The sequence below is a fragment of the Nycticebus coucang genome, chromosome 1 (genome assembly GCF_027406575.1).
Source record: "Nycticebus coucang isolate mNycCou1 chromosome 1, mNycCou1.pri, whole genome shotgun sequence".
Classification (NCBI taxonomy): domain Eukaryota; kingdom Metazoa; phylum Chordata; class Mammalia; order Primates; family Lorisidae; genus Nycticebus; species Nycticebus coucang.
In genome coordinates this window covers 3,185,758-3,206,535 of record NC_069780.1, presented here as the reverse complement: position 1 = coordinate 3,206,535, position 20,778 = coordinate 3,185,758, and the positions used below count along the sequence as shown (strand labels likewise).

The 20,778-nt window shown below is 41.9% G+C and overlaps 1 protein-coding gene across 1 annotated transcript; it reads right to left on the bottom strand.

The window, feature by feature from the left end:
- Positions 1-3,401: 3,401 nt before the first annotated feature.
- Positions 3,402-15,015, bottom strand: NPFFR2 (neuropeptide FF receptor 2). The gene is made up of 3 exons (XM_053594466.1): positions 14,688-15,015; positions 10,385-10,484; positions 3,402-4,233 (listed from the first exon to the last, which is right to left on the bottom strand). The coding sequence occupies exons 1-3, from the start codon at positions 15,013-15,015 to the stop codon at positions 3,402-3,404; spliced, it is 1,260 nt and encodes a 419-aa protein (XP_053450441.1).
- Positions 15,016-20,778: the final 5,763 nt, after the last annotated feature.

Genomic DNA, 20,778 nt, shown 5'->3' with positions numbered 1-20,778 from the left:
CTTGGTGCTCTCTTCCATCTACTGGGGATAATACAGGCCCCCAAGCCCTCTTTGGGAGTTGTCACCTAGTATGGTGCTGAGACTTTTATAACTATTACTTCCATTAATTCTTCCAGGTGAATTAAAATAGCAGCAACAATTTAGCCCTTAGCTAACCATAGTTACCCTGCTTTTCATCTTATAACATTCCCTTTCCCACTGTGTACACTCACACCCAATCCAGAGGAAGGGAGTATTATTGTTCCCATTTTACAGATGAGAAAATGTAGGCATAGGAAATGTATCTGTCCAAAGCATCAAGCTAGCAGGTGGTAAGTCCTGTCTGATGCGAGAATCAGAAATCTCAGTGACCACACATATTTTACAGACATTTTAACTTTCTTTGTCTTTTTCCTTTGTTGTTTCAGTTTACAGAACAGCTCCCTCTGTATGTAATAATGGTCTAGAACCAGTACACAGAAATCTACTCACTCAGCATTAGACTTTCCACAGAAGTGACCTGACAGGTGTCTTCTGCCTGTGGCAATTATCCAGCATATTTGTATGTTGCACATGACAGGAGAATCTAAAGAGAGTAAGACCTCAATCATCATTTCCTGAGAAATTTATCTTCTAGCTGCAAGGATTAGACAGACTAATAACAACACAAGTTAAGTTGTCATACAAGAAAAACACAGAGCTTAGGGAAGGAAGTGATCACTTCTGCAGTAAGAACACAGACAGGCTTTCTGAGGGAGGTGGCTTCTGAATAGCCCTTGGAAAGGAAGGATGGAAAAATGGGAGGGTGACACAGAGAGTGAGTAATATATGAAGAAAGGACACAGCATTGGCTGACCATCTCTGTTGGACTGGAGTTTAGAGAACAGTCTGGATCAGAGACATAACCCTGAGATGCCGAGTCAGGCCACGGCAGGCTTCAAGAGCCTTTGAATGTTTTAACGGCCAGAGAGCTTCCAAAGGCATATCACAAAGGAGTGAGAATTAGCCCTGTACTGCAGGAAGATGCCATTGACAACTGTGGGGAGAATCGAAAGACATAAGACTGAACATCAGGTTGTTCAGTGAAGGGAGTTTCGCAGCTATTAGGGAAGAGGTGATAAGGAGTTAGAGGTGATCCCAGGCAGGTGGAGGAAGGAACTGGTTAGGACGAGTTTCATTTGTGCGGAGAATGTTTATCCACATGAGGACGCCTGCCAGAAAGTGACAGTCTATCACCAATAACCTTCCAATACACCAACTGCAAATAGTTTTCCAGTATACCAGGGTAAAAAAAATACACTTAAATTTGATACCTACAACTTCAAAACATTTCCTTCCATGAGTACAGGAAATAGTCACTTGCATATTCAAATATCACATAGTGCAATTCAAATAAAAATTTAACAATTATTTCCCAAAGGCTGAGATTGTTGAAAAGCTGTCTTAGTCTGTTTAATGTTACCACAACAGACTACCTGGGGCTGGGTGATTAATGAAGAAAAGAGGTTTATTGGACTCACAGTTTGGTGGCTGTAAAGACCAAGAGCATGATGCTGGCTCTGCCTGGCTTCAGGGCAGGGCCACCTGCTACCTCACGACCTGTCGGAGAACCTGAAAAGTGAGTGGGAAGGGCAGGGGACGTGGAGCACAAGACACAGCCCACTTCATGACAGCCTGCTGTGTGGTGGCTGTCCACTGCAGTGGGGGGGAGGACTCCCTCTCATGAGATGGCATTGATCTATTCATGACAGTGGTGCCCTCCAGAGCCAAATACCTCCAAAGTAATCCCCAACTCCCAACTGTGCCATATTTATTGCAGCTCAATTCACAATCGCCAAGATGTGGAATCAACCCAAGAGCCCATCAACCCAGGAATGGATTAACAAACTGTGGGATATGTATACCATAGGGTCCTATTCAGCCATAAGAACTATGGAGACTTTGCCCTTTTGTATTTACCTGGAAGGATTTGGAGAACATCCTCTGAAGTATCACAAGAATGAGAAAGCAAGCATCTAATGTACTCAATACTAATATGAAATTGGTAGATGAACAACTACACACCCACACAAGAAATAAAAGCAATGAAATCAAGAAGGTGGAGAGGGGAAGGACGGAGGGAGAGGGAGAATGAGGGGGGCAGGGAGTTTGGTGAGCTCTCGAAAAAAAAACAACAACAAATTTTAATGTGAATTTTGATAGGGATAAAACATATCTAAACAATAGTGAAAGCTTTTAGCTAAAACCACATAACTGGCTGGAAAAATATAGTTTCAAATACAGAGAGTTATTTTTATTCTATTTACCGAACTATTTTCTTATAATTCTCCATTTTCTAGGGACTTACTTTACCCTAAGATAAAAGTTGGAATTACAGCTTTCGTCTTTATATAGTTTTAACATAGCTGAATCCAGGGATGCTGATTTCTTAACGACAGTACTAACCCACTAAGCCCAGGGTGCTGGATTTAACCATTGGGCTCAGTAGGAAATTTGAAATAATTGTTCTCTCTCTGCATACACTTTATGGAAGGGAGTCTATGATGATTGTTAAATATCACTGATTAAACACTTCAAAAGAAAGGTGCCGTTTCTCTGCGTACTACTGAATTATTAGAGGGTTTGTTCCTCCATATCAGATATTCTGTTAGAAAAGGGGGCTAGATGGGGTCCTGAAAAGGCTTGTACAAATGTGAGGTCAGCCAGGGCATGAACTTCATTTATAAAAATATTAAAAAGTCTACAATATCACGTATACAACAATATTATGATGCTCCTAACTTGCTCATATTAAAAAAATCAGCTTTTAAAGACAAAGAAATGTGTGTTCTGTTTTGCTGCTGCTGCAGTTTAAGGCCGCCTGTGGCGTCAGTGCCCGAGGCCCCACAGCATCTCGCTTCTAGGTTAGCCCAGATCCACCAAAGGAGATGAGAAGATCAGTGGCCGTGAATTTCATGTGAAATGCACTTCTTTGAAAACCAAGTACATTTTAAAAACACAAGCAGATTAATAACTCTGGAGTCTAAAATTTCAAATCCAAAGTCAAAGAGAGAATTGACATGTCACATGCAAAGAACTGCTCATCTGTCACCATTTGCAGGAAAAATGCGCACATACGTGCTTGACTTGACTCATACTGAAGTGTTTGAATTGGGAAAGGCAAGGCTTTGAGAACCCTAGGAATGGACTTATTCAGGCAAACATGCGTGATGACTGTGCATATTTTCTATCAGCCATTAGATTGGGTATGATTATAAGACCATTTTAGTTTACTTTTTTTTCCCTTTTTTTGGGCAGGGAGTGCTTTCTGTAACTGTTTTCTTTACAACATTTTTAGAAGTAACTGAAATACAAAGCCCCAGAAAGCAGCAGTACCAGGCATGTAATACACAGTAGGGTTAGGGCGCTCACAGCAGCTTTTGTTAAGTCTCGCCGCTATTGGTGGCTTCTCTCAATTCTTCCATCACTAAGCCCTGGCTGGGTTTTTCCGCACTTTTCCCCTGAAGCACATCTTCCGGGCCCGGGTTCTGCAGGGCCGGCTCCGGGGCCCGCTGACCGGCGCCCGCGGCCACGCCGCCCCGCGCCGCCAGGGGGCGGCCTTCCCCGGGCCTCGCGCGCCGCCGGCAGAGCCGCAGGCGGACGGCGTCCCGGAAGCCGCGGCGGAAGTTCCGGTTGAAGAAGCCGTAGACGATGGGGTTGACGCTGCTGTTGCCGAAGGCCAGCCAGTGCGCGAACGGGTACGCGTAGACGTTGATGAGCCGCAGCGCGCGCGGGGACAGCTCGGCGTAGTCCGACAGCATCATCAGGGTCCACAGCGGCAGCCAGGAGAGCACGAAGAGCAGCGCCACCACCAGGAGCATCTTCAGCGCCCGCCGCTTCTGCCTGGACGCCGCGGGCCGCCGCTCCCGGGCCTGCGGGGCTCCCCGGGGCGCCGCGGGCCGCGACAGCGCGACCCCCATGGCTCCGTACAGCGCCACGATGAGCAGCAGCGGGGCCAGGTAGACGCTGGCGAGCAGCACCGTGGTGTAGACCCTGCGCATGGCCGGGCGCGGCCAGGCTTCCCGGCACCAGCGCACCGGGCCCGTCTGGTTGTGCGCGTCGAGCCTCACCCTGTAGAGCTTTTCCTCCTGCACGTGTAACATCACCGCAGACGGAGACATGATGGCGACGGCCAGGACCCAGATGATCCCGAGAACCACGCACGCTGTCTGCACCGTGAGCTTTGATTTGAAAGGGTAGACCACGCTCCGGAACCTGCAAGCAAGGGCAGATGTGAGCCCAGCGCTGCTCGTGGCTCTGGCCAAGTTCATGTGAGGAGTCGCAAGCCTCCCACCCAGCTTCCCTCAAAATACAGCAGGTAGATAGAGTGGAGGAGAGAGAATTGACATGTGAGATAAATTTTAACTCAGAATTTGAATAAATGGAGTGTGTCAGTCACTAGTTACAATAAAAAGTAATAATAACTAGCATATATTAAATACAAACATTTTTAAAAGAGGGAAATGATCTTTATTTAGCTTTAAAATTTCTTTCCGATCTGTCGAACGGTCTATAAAACTAGTGTATGGTGCCCCATGATCACATTAATGTACACAGCTATGATTTAATTAAAAAAAATAAATTTCTTTCCGTTACCTTTAGATGTTTTCCGTGTAAACATTTTTTTTTCATCTTTTGTGAGATTAATTTTTGATGCTACTGTCAATGGTATTTTACTTTTTAATTTCAGATTAGTACGAGGGTACAGACGATGAGGTTACATTGTTTGTTTGCATTTGTTAGGTAAGCTCCCCGTTGTAGTTGTGCCCCACACCAGGAGGTGTGCCCCATACACTGTCACACTGTGCCCATCAGGTGACAGCGCCCCAATCCCCCCTCCTCCCCTGTCCCACGGTCCTCCTGCCCCCTTTCCCGTCTCTCCTCTTCCTCCTCTCCCCAATTTGAATTGAATTGAGTTTTTCTCTTATTTGGGCATGTATTAAATCATCTACTGGCTTCATATTAGTATTGAGTATTTGCTTTTCCATTCTTGTGATACTTTACTAGGAATGGTCAGTTCCTCATGTTTCAGCTCCATCCAGGATAATACAAAAGATGTAAAGTCTCCATCATTTTGTGAATGAAGAGTACTCCATGGTGTACATGTACCACAGTTTGTTAATCCATTCCTGGGTTGATGGGCACTTGGGCTGTTTAAATGTAAACATTGAAAACTCTGTTCCACATACTATTCTATTGATTTGCACGGTCTCTTTAAGCCTCTCCATTTACAAGAGGGGAACACAGGCTTAAAAAGGTGAAAACCTTGCCCATAAAGATACAGGATCTTAACACAGATGGTGCAGCTCCAGCTCTCGCGCTTCTAACCTCTGTGGTGTGCTCAGCAGACTGCTGCCTCTCCCCCCCCGCCCCCACCCCCGGGGCTGCGGCAGACAGTTGACAGCCACTACTGACGCCTTTCCACTGTGCTGGTGTGTGCTGCTTACGGGCCAACAGGAAGCACAATGCAAGCAAAACCTGTTTATACGCTTGGACACTGGGGCTTGTCCTTTTGGAATGCTTCTTCCTCAAAGCCAGCTTCGAGGTTCCACAAAGCTGGAATTAGATGAGAGGCAGGCGGAGAAAGGCCACTTTCCAGCTCCCCTAGCTGCTAGGGAGACAGCAGCTCCAGAGATCCCAGCTCTATTGCAGAGAGCAGGAGGACCACACAGCATGCCCAGTCAACCCACAGAACCATGCGAACTGATAAAGCATTACTGCTGGAAGCCACGGTGTTCTTTGGTGAAGGGTCTCACAGTTGCAAGGGTCTGAGGTTTTCATCATGCGTTTTGATTATGGCCTTCCCGACATTCTTCTTCCACCGCTGAGCATGAAAATTTAGCTTAAGTAGATGAGTAACCCAGGTTTGTTTCACTACTAGTTTGTTGTTGTGAACCTTGTTATTGTGACTACTGAGGTTCATTATGTTAATTATAATTGCATTATTATGCAACTGTATGTATAACATTTTATATTTTTTTCATTTATTTTTATTTTTTTATTTTTTTTCATTTTATATTTTTTAAAGTACTATCACCTATTTAATTTTCTTTGACTTCTAGACTGAAATGTTACAAAAATAGTTACTTTTCAGATCTGAAGATCAGAACATTTAGAGCTGTAAGTGGCTGAGTAGCAACTCCAGGTTAATGCAGAGACTGGCTAGTTAGCTTGGGCTCTGCCCAATGTCCATCTCTGTGACTCTTTATCATGAGGTCTCTCCACTTAACCTCCAGAGCCCCAATCCTCTAGCAAGTGACTCCTCCATTCACTCACCCTTCAGTTATGGGTAATTTCATAGGCACAATTTTAGGTGTTTTGTTCTTTTGTAGACCATCTCAGGGGGGTTTCAAATATTATTTTTTAATTTATTCATTAAACAAATATACCAGGGCTGTCAGCAAAGTATCCAGGCATATGATATAAAAAATAGTATTAACAATGGCTGGATACTTCCCAGACAGCCCTTACATATATATGAGTGTGTGTGTGTTCAGGCAGGCAGAAATGAAAAAGATAGAAATTAGAGAAATAGCCAATGGAAATATTAAACGTGTAATAATTACTAAAATTATACTAAAGAGTTTGCACCAGGGGTTCTCAACCTTCCTAATGCCTCCTAATGCTGCAACCCTTTAATATGGTTCCTCATGTTGTGGTGACACCCAACCATAAAATTATTTTCATTGCTACTTCATAACTGTAATGTTGCTACTGTTATGAATCATAATGTAAATACCTGATATGCAGGAGGTATTTTTATTGTTACAAAGGGGTCACAACCCACAGGTTGAGAACCTCTGGTTTAGACTTTATCCATAGATGGATGTGAATTAAAACATTGGTTTGTATTCACTGAAGGATTTTACATGGCTAAGGGAAGGGTCACTTTTACAATTCAAGAAGCTGATATGGGCTGCTATGAGGAATACGATGGGAGTTTGGCTTGACTGAAGACCCAGGCGAGTGTCCAGACAATCTCAGTGTCTCAAGTGACCAAGGAGAGTGAGAACATAGACGGTGGGAGATTCCAGAATAAAGCTCAGGATTTCCACTTGCAGTGGGTGAGTGACCCGGCCATTCCCTCATGTGGGGAGCACGAGAAAAGGGGCTGCCATTGTTCTGTTTCTGTGAGAGTAAAGATGAGTGCAGTTCTGAGATACGTGTTGTTGATGTGCTGGTGAAGTTATCCCTGGAGCACTTTTGACCATAAATGTAAAACTCAGGAGAAAGATTTGTCAGGACAAATAGGTTTGAGAGGTGTTTTTTCTTTCTTTTTTTTTTAACTTGGCTTTCGGGAACAGATAACCTTACAGGAAGCATTTGAGTGTAAATTGAGAGATAAAGGCCTCCTCTGCGTGCATCCAAGTCACTGCACGAGATAATGTCCAGTTCCTTTCTGTGGCTGAATAGTGCTCCATGGGGGGTGTGTGTGTGCGCGTGTGACTCTGCTTTATCTCTCATGAACTGGTGGGCACACTTAAAGCCCTGACTTAAGCATTATACAAGGTATCTACGTAACAAAAACATTTGGACCCCTTGAGATTTTCAAATTAAAAAGAATAAAAAAGCATTTAGAACTTAGGATGCTACATGACTTTTGCTGTCATGCTCTTTGGGGACACAGGCCTTCAGAGCCCTGAACTGACATGGAAGGCGTCCACGTGCCAGAAGCTCTCCTGCTCGAGGCCCCTGTGTAGAGCCCAACAGAGACAGTCCCCAAGGAGCCCTATTCTTCCAGCATCCACCTCCCAGTCTTCCTTGTCTAGGCAGCAGCATGGGAATGAGGGCGACTCGGCCAGTCTTGGGTTTGCCTCACCTGATGCCAACAGAACAGAGACAGGGTGTGCTTGAGTCTGTGCCCATCACAGATTTATGAGCATAATAAATGTCACTGTCATTTTACCCTACCAGTGGGTTTATTTAGTGGGTGGCTTGTTACATAGCAATAAATAAGGGAAAGTATAGAAAACCGAAGCCTGTGTAGGAAGGTAGGTAGTGAAGGACGAGGTTAAACCTTTGGTTTCAGAATTATCCCACCTGAGAGGAGAGAAAGCTAAGCCTGGCTACATCAGGTCCCAAGAGATCTGAGTTGAGGGCTGCTCCTGTGGTGTTAACTCTCTGGTGCTTCTGGCCTGTTCTGCTCAAGAACAGAGAGGCTTTCTCCAGTTTGGACGGGGAGACAGAGGTAAAGACACACATGCTGACAGGTGATGTCAGGCAGGAGATACGGGCAGGGCACCCGTAGCACCAGCTGTGGGACTGTGATGGTTGATCTGTGTGTCAGCCGGAGTGGCCAAGGGGAGCCCAGAGTTCAGGTTATTTCTGATGTCCCTATGAAGGTGTTTCTGAATGAGATTAGCATTTGAATAAGTAGACCCAATAAAGTAGGTTTCTCTTCCCACTGTGGGGGTACATTATTCCATCTTCCGAGAGCCTGCATAGAACAAGAGGTGGTGGAGGAAGAAATTTTCCCTTTTTTTTCTCTTGCCTCACTGCCTGAGCTGGTACATTTGATTAATTTTCTTCTGCCCTTGGACTGATACATCACTGGCTTTCCTAGGTCTCAGGCTTTAAAATAGTTTATAGGAGTATGAAATTTGATATACAAAATGGCATCACTCTGGTTCACAGCTCTAAAACAGAGTCGGGAAGCCATTCCAAGAAAGAGTATTTGTCTGAGCTGCAACCCCACAAAACAGGAACTTTGAATAGGGCCGAACCAGCACCAGCACATCCTGGAAGACAGCTGAGGATCCCCAGCTCTCGAGTCCTGAATGACAACACCCATGACTGTGGTTCATGTGCTCAGCCAGCCTCCTCCACCAAGGATAACTCTTTCAGAGCGACTTTCACACCTGCACCATCCTTTTAACAATCCTAACTCCCACAACACATTTTGGCTTCCAGCCAAATCCCTGTCTCTGAAATTGCAATTTCTAAGACCCAATAGACACTTGGTCTCCCTACATTGCAATGTGGTCTACTGTGTCTTCTTGGCCAACAATAGTAGTAAAAGGATGTAGTAACTTTTGATACGATTAATCTCCCAATTTTAATGTAAACCTTGTATCTTTGGTATACGGTGATGAGCGTATGTTTAAATTCTGTTTACCTATAAACCAAATAAACAAAAATCTATAGATAGGTTCTAGAAATAGATTGAAACATTATGTAAATAATGATGTGAATAATAGATCAATATTAAAATACAATCTACCAAGTTATTCAGCAATCCCATTGCATTTTATAATTTTATCCTTGTTCTTGCTTTCTCTTTCTTTACACACACACAGCACAGCACACACAAAATATTGCTGTTCAGTTGCTTCCTTTATCAAACCAGACACCATGGGGAGAAGTCTTCCAGGCCATTGCTCAGTTTGCCCTCAGCCCTGCTGTAGTAGACGCCACCCTCCTCTCCCATCCCTGCTGCCCCAAAGGTCTCTCCACTGACCCCCTTTCCACTGATCCCACCCTCCTCCAGGCCCTTTAATTTGTTGCTAGTTTTTCTAAAATGAAAACTAGTCATGATTCCCCTGTTGAAAGACTTCAGTAGCTTCCTGTTGTTTTCAAAACGAAACTCACCCTCCTTAAAATGGGAGATTTTAAGCCACTGAAAACCCAGCGTCCTCCAGGGGCCCTGCGCTGCTCCACCTTTCCTGTTCAGCTGACCTGACCAGGGACAAGCACCTCCTGTTTCAGGTGCCCTGTGCACATGTTTATCTTAAGGGATGCCTTTTCTCCAGTTTCTTCCCATGGTAAATTTCTCAAGATTAGAAAGTGACCTCTTCTGCAACCCCGCCACTGCCTGTCCTGACAGAGAGCTGTGATACAGTGGGTCCCTAGCAGAAAGCATCATCTGTAAACATTTGTTAGTACATCTGTCTACTCCACCAGACTGTACACTTTCTAATTTTGCAGCACTTCATCTAATTTGTTTCCATGCTACACAACGAGCCCAGTACCTGGCATAACGTAAACTCTCAATGCAGTGTGTAAACATATGAATGGATAAGAATGACTAACAATCACAAAATCTGAATGAAATTTAAGATTTCATTTAATTTCAAATTAAGTGAAAAAATAAGATTTCATTTATTTCATCACATTTGCATTTCTACCATGAGAAAATTCTAGATTCTGGTATGAAAAACAGTAAAAACTACCATCTCTAATTATTTAATTTTAAAATATGGAAAATTCAGGAACATATTTGTCATTCAAACTTTACTAGGTGTACCCTTTGCTCTTAAAAAGATAGATATTATTAATTGGGGAGATATGTGCCCAAATTACATATTTCTCTGGTGGATTGAAAGCAGCCACGCCCTGTTTCTAGATGCAGATTTTGGCGCCGACTCACCTGTCCACAGCTATTGCAACCAAAGTGAAGACTGAGGCTGCGACGGACACCCCCTGGACCAGCCCGCTGATCTTGCACATTGCGCTTCCAAACGGCCACCCTGAAAGGGAGATGGAACAGCCTTGTAACAGATGAAGATTTTTTCCTCATTAAAAATATAAACAAAAGTTGAAAAATCAAAATAAATGCCACTGTTTTCTGAGTGGTCACAAAAGAACAATCAATGTTTTGCAGCATTTTCATCTCCAGAGCTATATTTTTAGTATATTAATGTCAAAACTGACATGGTAGCTGCGACATTGCAGGCACTGTTACAGGTGGTCTCCTCTGTTAATATAATCCTCACAACAAGATTCCGCTTTATTATTCTCCCCACATTATACACGAGATAACAAAGAAACAAATACCACAGACCTTGCCCAGCTAGTGAGCAGCTTTTATATACTTGAACCTGGGCAGTAGGTTCCAGAGTCCAACTCATTAACCCTTATGCAGTAATGAACTTTAAAAGAACAGTCAGGTTGTTGGTTTTCTAATTTGAAAATGTGCTCCCTCAATTACGTTGAGGAGTTGCATACAAAATAGATTATGTAACAAGACAGTTTATCTCATAGGTACTTCCAGGATAAAGAGCACTTTGAACGAAAATTCCTCTGAGGTAAATTGTTAAATGAAATACATTCGTTTCATATTCTAATTTCCAGAGAGTAGTCCTACTCTTTTTTTAATTTTTAATTTCAGCGTGCTTGTTCATTCTTCTTCGTTTGAAGTACTCTTTTTTTGTTGTTCATTTTTTTCTTTCTCTGGCGATGCTCTTTCCCATTGTATCCCCAGTAGCTGGGATCACAGACGCCCACCACAACGTCCGGCTGTTTTTGATGTTGTTAGTAGAGACAGGGTCTTACTGTGGCTCACTGCTACTCATACTGATCTCGAACATCTGAGCTCAGACAATCCACCCGCCTTGGCCTCCCACAGCGCTGGGACTACAGGCCCGAGCCACCACGCCCGGCCCGAGAGACTACTTTTGAATTACTTCCTAACTGAATCTCAGCTGCTAGGAATTAGTAATTATTATGGCAGGTGGATATTCTAAACGATCATCTGCTATTATAGGAAGGAAACAATATCCTTTTTCTAGCAAACATTCTAGTTTCCAAAAGATGAATACTACATATTTCTCAGGTTTTTTTAATTTATCTTTTAAAAAGTTCTGTTATTTATTTTCCCCAAACAAAATATTCTTAATAATATAAATATTTCAAATAAAGTAAATAATCCAAGTATACCTAAAACAATTTACCTAACTAAGCCATCTTAAGTACCTGGATTACTTTGATGACTGAAAACCAAGAGAGAATGTCTCCCAAATATTAACATTTAGGTTGTAACAATGCTATTTCCAACAAAAATGCGTGAGTGTGCAATGCCCTTGGCAGAACATGGAAAAGTAAGCATAAGTTTTATCTTATCTCATTCACCCAATTCCAGTGAAATCACAGCTCTTGGACAAAAAACCATAGACCCACAGATACGGAGATTCCAGATACTGCAGAACATGAAGTTGGACACAACACAATTGGTGGGAATTATGTAAAAATCCAATCAGTCCCGGCTCGGTGCCTGTAGCTCAGGCTGCTAGGGTGCCAGCCACACACACCAGAGCTGACAGGTTTGAATCCAGCCTGGGACAAAATATAGCCGGGCGTTGTGGCAGGCACCTGTAGTCCCAGCTACTTGGGAGGCTGAGGCAAGAGAATTGCTTGGGCCCAGGAATTTGAGGTTGCTGTGAGCTATGATGCCACAGTACTCTACCCAGGGTGACAGCTTGAGACTCTGTCTCAAAAAAAAAAAAAAGAAAGAAAAAAAATCCAATCAGTCCCCACGGGCATTTCCCCACTGACAGACAAATGGAAGTTTACTCTATGAGAAGGTGGAAACACAAGACTCCAGACTCTGAGAGCACTGGCCCAAGATGCAGAAGGGCTGAGTCAGAGATACCAGGGGCAACACTGCTGGGCAGAGAAGCTCAGCTCCCACCTGTAGCAGCCAGCACAGCATCTCCTTCTGGGAAAGGGATCTGTTCAACAGCACTGACTAGCAGATTTAGACAGTTGTGGATTTCCCAGTGAATACTCCAGGTAAATGAAGAGGTGGGCCCAACCACAGCCTCCCTGCAAGCAGAGCTTCCAGGAGGTCCCCAGAGCCTCCGTCTGGGACACCAGCAGCTCAGTTGCAGTGACACAGGGAAACCCCAAATATGAAAGAAAGAGACTGAAACCAATCAGAAGAGAGACATTTATGGGGAAACAAATCTGAGTCAGATACTGAAAAATGAAAAACAGACACAAATATTACTAATAACCTCGGAAATATAACAAAAATTTTATCCATGAAATGTGTGCATGTTTAGAGAAAAAACATGGAGAGAATCAAAACAGCTCCAGGATTTAAGATTCGACAGCAGAGTGAGGAACTCTATATAGAGACTGAAAGAGAAAGTTGAGAAAATCTTTGACGAAAGAACAATAAGGGGCAGAAGATGGGAGAGAAAAAATACATGAAATGTCAGCCAGGAATCTCCAGTATCTGGTGAGTATGAAGAAGAAAGGAAAATGAAACGGACTCTGTAAAAGTCTCCCGGCGTTGAAAGGCGCGCAGGTACCTGCTGGGAAGGGCGTCATTCGTGAAGTCGAGAAACTAGGGATAAAGGGAAGGGCTAAAAGCTTTTACTAAGAAAAAATATACAAATTCAAGAACAAAAGAAGTGAGAATCCGATTTTTCAGTAGTAATACCACTGCACTTCACAGCAGTAAAAATAGAGCAATCCCTTTGAAATTGTGAGGGAAGAAATTTTCCAAGGTTGAATTCTGCATAAAGCTAACCACAGTCAAGTTCAAGGTGGGGTGAGGTGCTTGCAGACACACCAGGTCTCACACAGACATGTTTCCTCTCAACGCACCATTTGTCAGGAAAGAATAAACGAAGAAGGAAACACGGCATCCAGAAAGCAGGGCTGGAATGCGAGGAGAGGGGACGAGAATTGCTGGAGGGACGTGGGAGCAGCAGCAGGCTCCATACCGGCAGAGAGAGAGGTGTGGTGAGAACAGAGGGCAGGGCGGACCAGGAGAGGAACCTCCGGGGAAAGACGCCAGCACAGGTCTCCCGGTGTCTTAAAGGGGAGCAGTGCTCCAGGGACAGCGTGTGAGGACATGTCACTGATAGACCCCAAACCAAGAAAGTCGAAATACACTCTCAGTAAATCCAGGAAAATTAAGACCATTTTATAAAAGAGAAATTGATATCAGCACCATCCAAGGCTCAGCAGGGGAAAAATACATATAAAATAAGAATGTACACTCTGAATATTGATTTTAACAACACTTTTCATACGATCATATTGCCATAACGACAGAAGGTATGTTTGTGAATGTACATTTGTGTTTCTGTGGTGGAAGATGATTTTAAGAACTAAATACAAGTCTATGACAGCTTGAAGACAATATACAAAAAGTATGCCATAGAAATATGGTAGTAATTACCAAAACTAAAGGCAAAAATGCTGAAAGTGGCTGCTTCCTGAGAATGGAAATGAAGAAATTAGGTGGTACAAAAATTTAAATAATAAGTTTTAAGATTTATGGGGGAAAATATTGAGAGTAATTTTTATTGGCAGAACAACTTGCCTGAGAACAATTTTTATAACCTTTGTTTTGTCTAATGAAGTTATCTTCAGAATGTTACATCCTTATTAAATAGTTTTTTAATGATAAACATCACAAAAAACTCAGAATCTACACTCTACATGCCAGATGGAATGGGCACTCTGAGCTCTCTTTGGCTCCTGCTCAAGAGTTCCTTAAACTTTATAGTTCATGGTAATAATAATGCTACCATGTTACACGTGCCCTGAACTCTGTTAAACAAATTCAAAGGTTTCAGGTAAGAAGTATTCAATCTTGTTTCCTGAGGACGTTCAGTGAACATTCTGTGAAAATAACGAATCCTGCATCTCTGTCACTTTTATTTTTCTCCATAATTATTCTCCTTCTGTGACTAACATGCCTATTTGTTTCTGGTCTGATCCTCCTTCAGAATGTGGATACCAGGAAATCTTGTCTGATCCTCCTTCAGAATGTGGATACCAGGAGAGCAGGTGCCAGTTCCCGCACACCCTGGGGACTCCATAAACATGGATGAATGTTTATATTCCTGGATGAATGCACGGACAACCCTATGGCTGCAGGGACATGGTGCAAAATTTTTCATATGGTTCCTGTCACTGCGCACACATCAACATACCTGCTATGATGTTGTCTAGCAGTGTGATAGGCATGCAGAATATGCCAACTAGGAGATCACTTATGGCCAGGTTTAAAATGAAGAGATTGGTGACTGTGTGCATGTGTTTGTTCCTCATCACAATAAAGCAAACCACGGTATTTCCCACTATGCACAAGAAGAAGATCAGGAAGTAAGAGCTGATGAAGACTGCTGCCACCGGAGGCTGGTGAAGGTAGTAGTTCACGTAGGTGATGTTGACCTCCGAGGACAGAGGGTGCGTGGTGTCATTGACACTCCAGGGGGGAAGCCAGTTTTCTGAAGAGTGTGAGTCCCATTTCTCATTCATGATGGACCTTCACAAAGGAGAAGCAGAAATGAGAAGCATAATTAGAAACGAGTAGAAGGTACGTTCTGCATTTAAGAGTTTATGAGGAACATTTAAAAATGTCATGGAATTTTAATGGACCTTCTGTAATCGTCCATAAGTTTTGCAGGGAACAGAGTTATAAATAAAATATTCAAATGCCTCTTTGTGTGATGAGTAACAGTCATTGTCATGCTTTATTTTCTTTCTTTTTTTTGTAATTTATTGTTGGGGATTCCTTGAGGGTACAAGAAACCAGGTTACACTGATTGCGTTTGTTAGGTAAAGACCCTCTTACAATTGTGTCTTGCCCCCCAAAAGGTGTGTCACACACCAAGACCCCACCCCGTCCCTCCTTCCCTCTCTCTGTTCTTCCTTTCCCCACCCCTCCCTCCTCCTTTCTCTCTGCTCTCCCCTTCCCCCACCCCCACCATGTCATTGTCATTAATTGTTTTCATATCAAAATTGAATACATAGGATTCACGCTTCTCCATTCTTGTGATGCTTTACTAAGAATAATGTCTTCCACTTCCATCCAGGTTAATATGAAGGCTGTAAAGTCTCTATTTTTTAAAATCGCTGAATAGTATTCCATGATATACATATACCATCACCAGCTTGTTAATCCATTCCTGGGTTGGTGGGCATTTAGGCTGTTTCCACATTTTGGTGATTGTAAACTGAGCTGCAATTAACAGTCTAGTGCAAGTGTCCTTATGATGAAAGGATTTTTTTCTCCTTCTGGGTAGATGCCCAGTAATGGAATTGCAGGATCAAATGGGAGGTCTACCTTGAGTGCTTTGAGGGTTCTCCATACTTCCTTCCAAAAAGGTTGTATTAGTTTGCAGTCCCACCAGCAGTGTAAAAGTGTTCCCTTCTCTCCACATCCACGCCAGCATCTGCAGTTTTGAGATTTTGTGATGTGGGCCATTCTCACTGGGGTTAGATGATATCTCAGGGTAGTTTTGATTTGCTTTTCTCTAATAATTAGGGATGATGAACATTTTTTTCATATGTTTGTTAGCCATTCATCTGTCTTCTTTAGAGAAGGTTCTATTCATGTCTCCCGCCTGTTGATATATGGGATTGTTGGCTTTTTTTATGTGGATTAATTTGAGTTCTCTATAGATCCTAGTTATTAAGCTTTTGTCTGATTCAAAATATGCAAATATCCTTTCCCATTGTGTAGGTTGTCTCTTTGCTTTGGTTATTGTCTCCTTAGCTGTACAGAAGCTTTTCAGTTTAATGAAGTCCCATTTGTTTATTTTTGTTGTTGTTGCAATTGCCATGGCAGTCTTCTTCATGAAGTCTTTCCCCAGACCAATATCTTCCAGTGTTTTTCCTATGTTTTCTTTGAGGATTTTTATTGTTTCATGCCTTAAATTTAAGTCCTTAATCCACCTTGAATAAATTTTTGTGTGTGGACAAAGGGGTCCAGTTTCAGTCTTTTACATGTGGATATCCAGTTCTCCCAGCACCATTTATTGAATAGGGAGTCTTTCCCCCAAGTTATGTTCTTCTTTGGTTTATCAAAGATTAGGTGGTTGTAAGATGTTAGTTTCATTTTCTGGTTTTCTATTCAATTCCAAATGTCTATGTCTCTATTTTTGTGCCAGTACCATGCTGTCTTGACCACTATGGCTTTGTAGTACAGCCTAAAATCTGGTATGCTGATGCCCCTGGCTTTATTTTTATTACTAAGAACTGCCTTAGCTATATGGGTTTTTTTCTGGTTCCATACAAAATGCAGAATCATTTTTTCCAAATCTTGAAAGTACGATGTTGGTATTTTAATAGGGATGGCCTTGAATAGGTAGATTGCTTTGGGAAGTATAGACATTTTAACAATGTTGATTCTTCCCGTCCACGAGCATGGTATGTTCTTCCACTTGTTAATATCCTCTGCTATTTCCTTTCTTGGGGGTTCATAATTTTCTTTACGGAGGTCCTTCACCTCCTTTGTTAGGTATATTCCTAGGTATTTCATTTTCTTTGAATCTATGGTGAAGGGAGTTGTGTCCTTGATTAGCCTCTCATCTTGGCTGTTATTGCTGTATACAAAGGCTACTGACTTGTGGACACTGATTTTATATCCTGAGACATTACCATATTTTTTGATGACTTCCGGGAGTCTTGTGGTTGCGTCTTTGGGATTCTCTAAGTATAAGATCATGTTGTCAGCAAAGAGGGACAGTTTGACCTCCTCTGCTCCCATTTGATTCCCTTTATTTCCTTGTCTTGCCTAATTGTATTGGCTAGAACTTGAAGCACTATGTTGAATAATAATGGTGACAGAGGACAACCTTGTCTGGTTCCAGTTCTAAGAAGAAAAGGTTTCAGTTTTACTTTGATCAGTTTCAGAAGTGTGTCACCTATGCCTATACTCCTCAGTGTTCTAATTAGAAAAGGATGCTGGATTTTATCAATTGCTTTTTCTGCATCTATTGAGAGGATCATATGGTCTTTGTTTTTGCTTCTGTTAATACAGTGGATAACATTTATGAACTTGCGTATGTTAAACCAGCCTTGCATCCCTGGGATGAAACCTACTTGATCATGATGTATGACTTTTTTGATGATAAGCTGTAATCCATTGGCTAGGATTTTATTGAGAATTTTTGCATCTATATTTAGTGAAATTGGTGTGAAATTCTCCTTTTTAGTTGCGTCTTTTCCTGGTTTTGGTATCAGGGTGATGTTTGCTTCATAGAATGCACTGGGGAAGATTCCTTCCTCCTCAATTTTTTTGAATAATTTCTGCAGTACAGGAATAAGCTCTTCCTTGAAGGTTTGATAGATTTCTGGTGTGATGCCACCCAGAGCAGGGCATTTTTTTGTTGGAAGATTTTGTGTTGTTTCTTTAATCTCAGTGCTTGAAATTTGTCTGTTCAGGAGCTCTATGTCTTCCTGGATAAGTCTAAAGAGAGGATGTGATTCCAAATATTGATCCATTTCCTTCACATTGTCAAATTTCTTGGCATACAGTGTCTAGTAGTATTCAGAGATGATCTCTTATATCTCTGTGGTATCAGTTGTTATTTCTCCATTATCATTTCTGATTAAGGTTACTAGAGATTTTACTATTCTATTTCTAGTTATTCTGGCCAAAGGTTTATCTATTTTATTTATCTTTTCAAAAAAACCAACTTCTTGTTTCATTAATTTTCTGAATGATTCTTTTGTTTTCAATTTCATTAATCTCTGATTTAATTTTGGATATTTGTTTTCTTCTACTGGGTTTAGGCTTAGATTGTTCTTCTTTTCCCAATTTTATAAGATGGTTTTTGAGTTTGTTAATGCACTCTCTTTCTGTTTTTCAAATGTAGGCATCTAAAGTGATGAATTTACCTCTCAAAACTGCTTTTGCAGTATCCCACAGGTTTTGGTAGCTTGTACCTTCATTGTTGTTATGCTCAAGGAAGTTAATGATTTCCTGTTTTATTTCTTCCTGCACCCATCTGTTATTCAACAGAAGATTGTTTAATTTCCATGCCTTTGGGTGGGGTCGAGCATTTTTGATAGAGTTGAGTTCCACCTTTAGTGCCTTATGGTCTGAGAAGATACAAGGTAAAATTTCAATTCTTTTGATTCTGTTGAGGTTTGTTTTACGTCCTAGGATATGATCAATTTTGAAGAATGTTCCATGGGGTGATGAGAAGAATGCATATTCTGTATCTTTGTGATGAAGTGTTCCATATGCATCTATCAAGCATAGTTCATCTAGGGTCTCATTTAAGTCCCTTATATCTTTGTTTAATTTCTGTTTAGAGAAATTAAATTTCTGTCCAGCTTGGTAAGAGGAGTGTTAAAGTCCCCTGTTATTACGGTGTTATAGGATATCATATTGCTCAGACTGAGTAAGGTCTGTTTCAAGAATCTGAGAGCATTTAAATTGGGTGCATAAATATTTAGAATTGAAACATCTTCTTGTTGTATTTTTCCCTTGACCAACATAAAGTGACCATCTTTGTCTTTTTTGACTTTAGTTGCTTTAAATCCACATGTATCTGAAAATAAGATTGCAACTCCTCTTTTCTTCTGAATTCCGTTTGCCTGAAAAATTGTCTTCCATCCCTTAACTCAGAGTTTTCATTTGTCCTTTGATGCTAGGTGTGTTTCCTGCAGGCAGCAAACAGATGGCTTGTGTTCTTTAATCCACTCAGCCAATCTATGCCTTTTCAGTGGGGAATTCAAGCCATTAACATTTATTGAAATAATTGATAAGTGTGGTTAGTGTTCTAGTCATCTTATTTTGTGAGAGTCCATTGCTTAGTTTTATCTTTTGCGTCATTGTGGAAGTTAGGTTTTTAACTTTAATTTCTGAGTTCTTACTTTGCTGCTGATCCATTGTGATGGTCAGTGTGTTGAACAGGTTGAAATATTTCATGTAGAGCTGGTCTTGTTGCGGTGAATTTCCTCAATGTTTGTATATCAGTAACTGATTTTATTTCCCCATCAATTTTAAAGCTTAGCTTAGTGGAATATAGAATTATGGGCTGGAAATTGTTCTGTTTAAGTAGATTAAAGGTAGATGAACATTGTAATCTGGCTTGGAAAGTTTCATTAGAGAAGTCTGCAGTCACCCTGATGGATTTGTCCCTGTAGGTCAACTGGCACTTACTCCTGGCAGCTTGCAGAATCTTTTCTTTTGTCTTGACTTTGGGCAGGTTCATCACAATGTGTCTTGGAGAAGCTCAGTTAGAGTTGAGGTGACCTGGGGTCCGATATCCGTCTGAAAGGAGTATGTCAGCATCTTTGGTGATATTTAGGAAATTTTCATTTATAATATTCCCTAGTATGGCTTCCATTCCCCCAAGGCATTCTTCTTCCCCTTCTGGGATTCCTATAACTCATATGTTTGAACAATTCATAGTCCCATAATTCTGTCAGTGAACATTCTGCTTTGTCTCTCTTCTTTTCTGCCTCTTTAACTATCTGAGTTATCTCAAGAGCTTTGTCCTCTACCTCTGAGATTCTTTCTTCTGCATGGTCTAATCTGTTGTTGATACTTTCTATTACATCTTTAAGTTCCCTAATTGACTGCTTCAGTTCCTTCAGCTCTGCTATATCCTTTCTATATTCTTCATATCATTCATCTCTTATTTGATTATGTTTTGGGTTTCCTTTTGGTTATTTTCCACTTTATCAGCAGTTTCCTTCATTGTTTCCATCATTTCCTTCCTTGTTTTCATCATCTGTATTCTAAATTCCCTTTCTGTCATTTCTAACACTTCTTTATGGGTGGAATCCTCTGTAGTAGCTACCTCACAGGACCTTGGGTGGGGGGTTGCTATGGACTGGTTTTTCGTGTTGCCAGGATTTTTCTGCTGATTCTTCCTCATGAGTGATTTCTTTTATCTGTTTCCTTGCCCTAATTTTCCTTCCAATTCGTCTTGCTCTTTAAGTTACCGTGCCTCTAGACTAGGGTTTCAGTGAGTTCCAAGGTCTCCCACCCAATCCTTGCTCTGCAACCCTGAGGCAGAGCTTGCTGTGGCAGTTCTCCCACAATGGCTCCACATGGCTCACAGCCAAACACTTTTAGCTCCGTTTGGCTCAGTGGCTCAGCCTGGGGCCCTAGACAACGCTTAAAGTCCTCTGCACTCTTGCCCAAGTTCTCCCAAGGTAGTTCAATTGAGTGCCAAGTCCAAAAAAAAACAAAACAGCTCAAAGGTAAGGCCTTTCCAGTTTGGAATCTCACTGCTGCCATACTTACAGCTGCCTGTGGGATTAGACCGAACGAACACA

What these genes read in the sequence shown, in the direction of transcription:
- NPFFR2 (XM_053594466.1), bottom strand. Translation starts at nt 15,015, where the DNA reads ATGAATGAGAAATGGGACTCACACTCTTCAGAAAACTGGCTTCCCCCC. An exon ending in GCTAGACAACATCATAGCAG is followed by an intron (nt 10,485 to 14,687) that starts GTATGTTGATGT and finishes TCTCCCTTTCAG; the next exon opens with GGTGGCCGTTTGGAAGCGCA. An exon ending in GTTGCAATAGCTGTGGACAG is followed by an intron (nt 4,234 to 10,384) that starts GTGAGTCGGCGC and finishes CCTTGCTTGCAG; the next exon opens with GTTCCGGAGCGTGGTCTACC.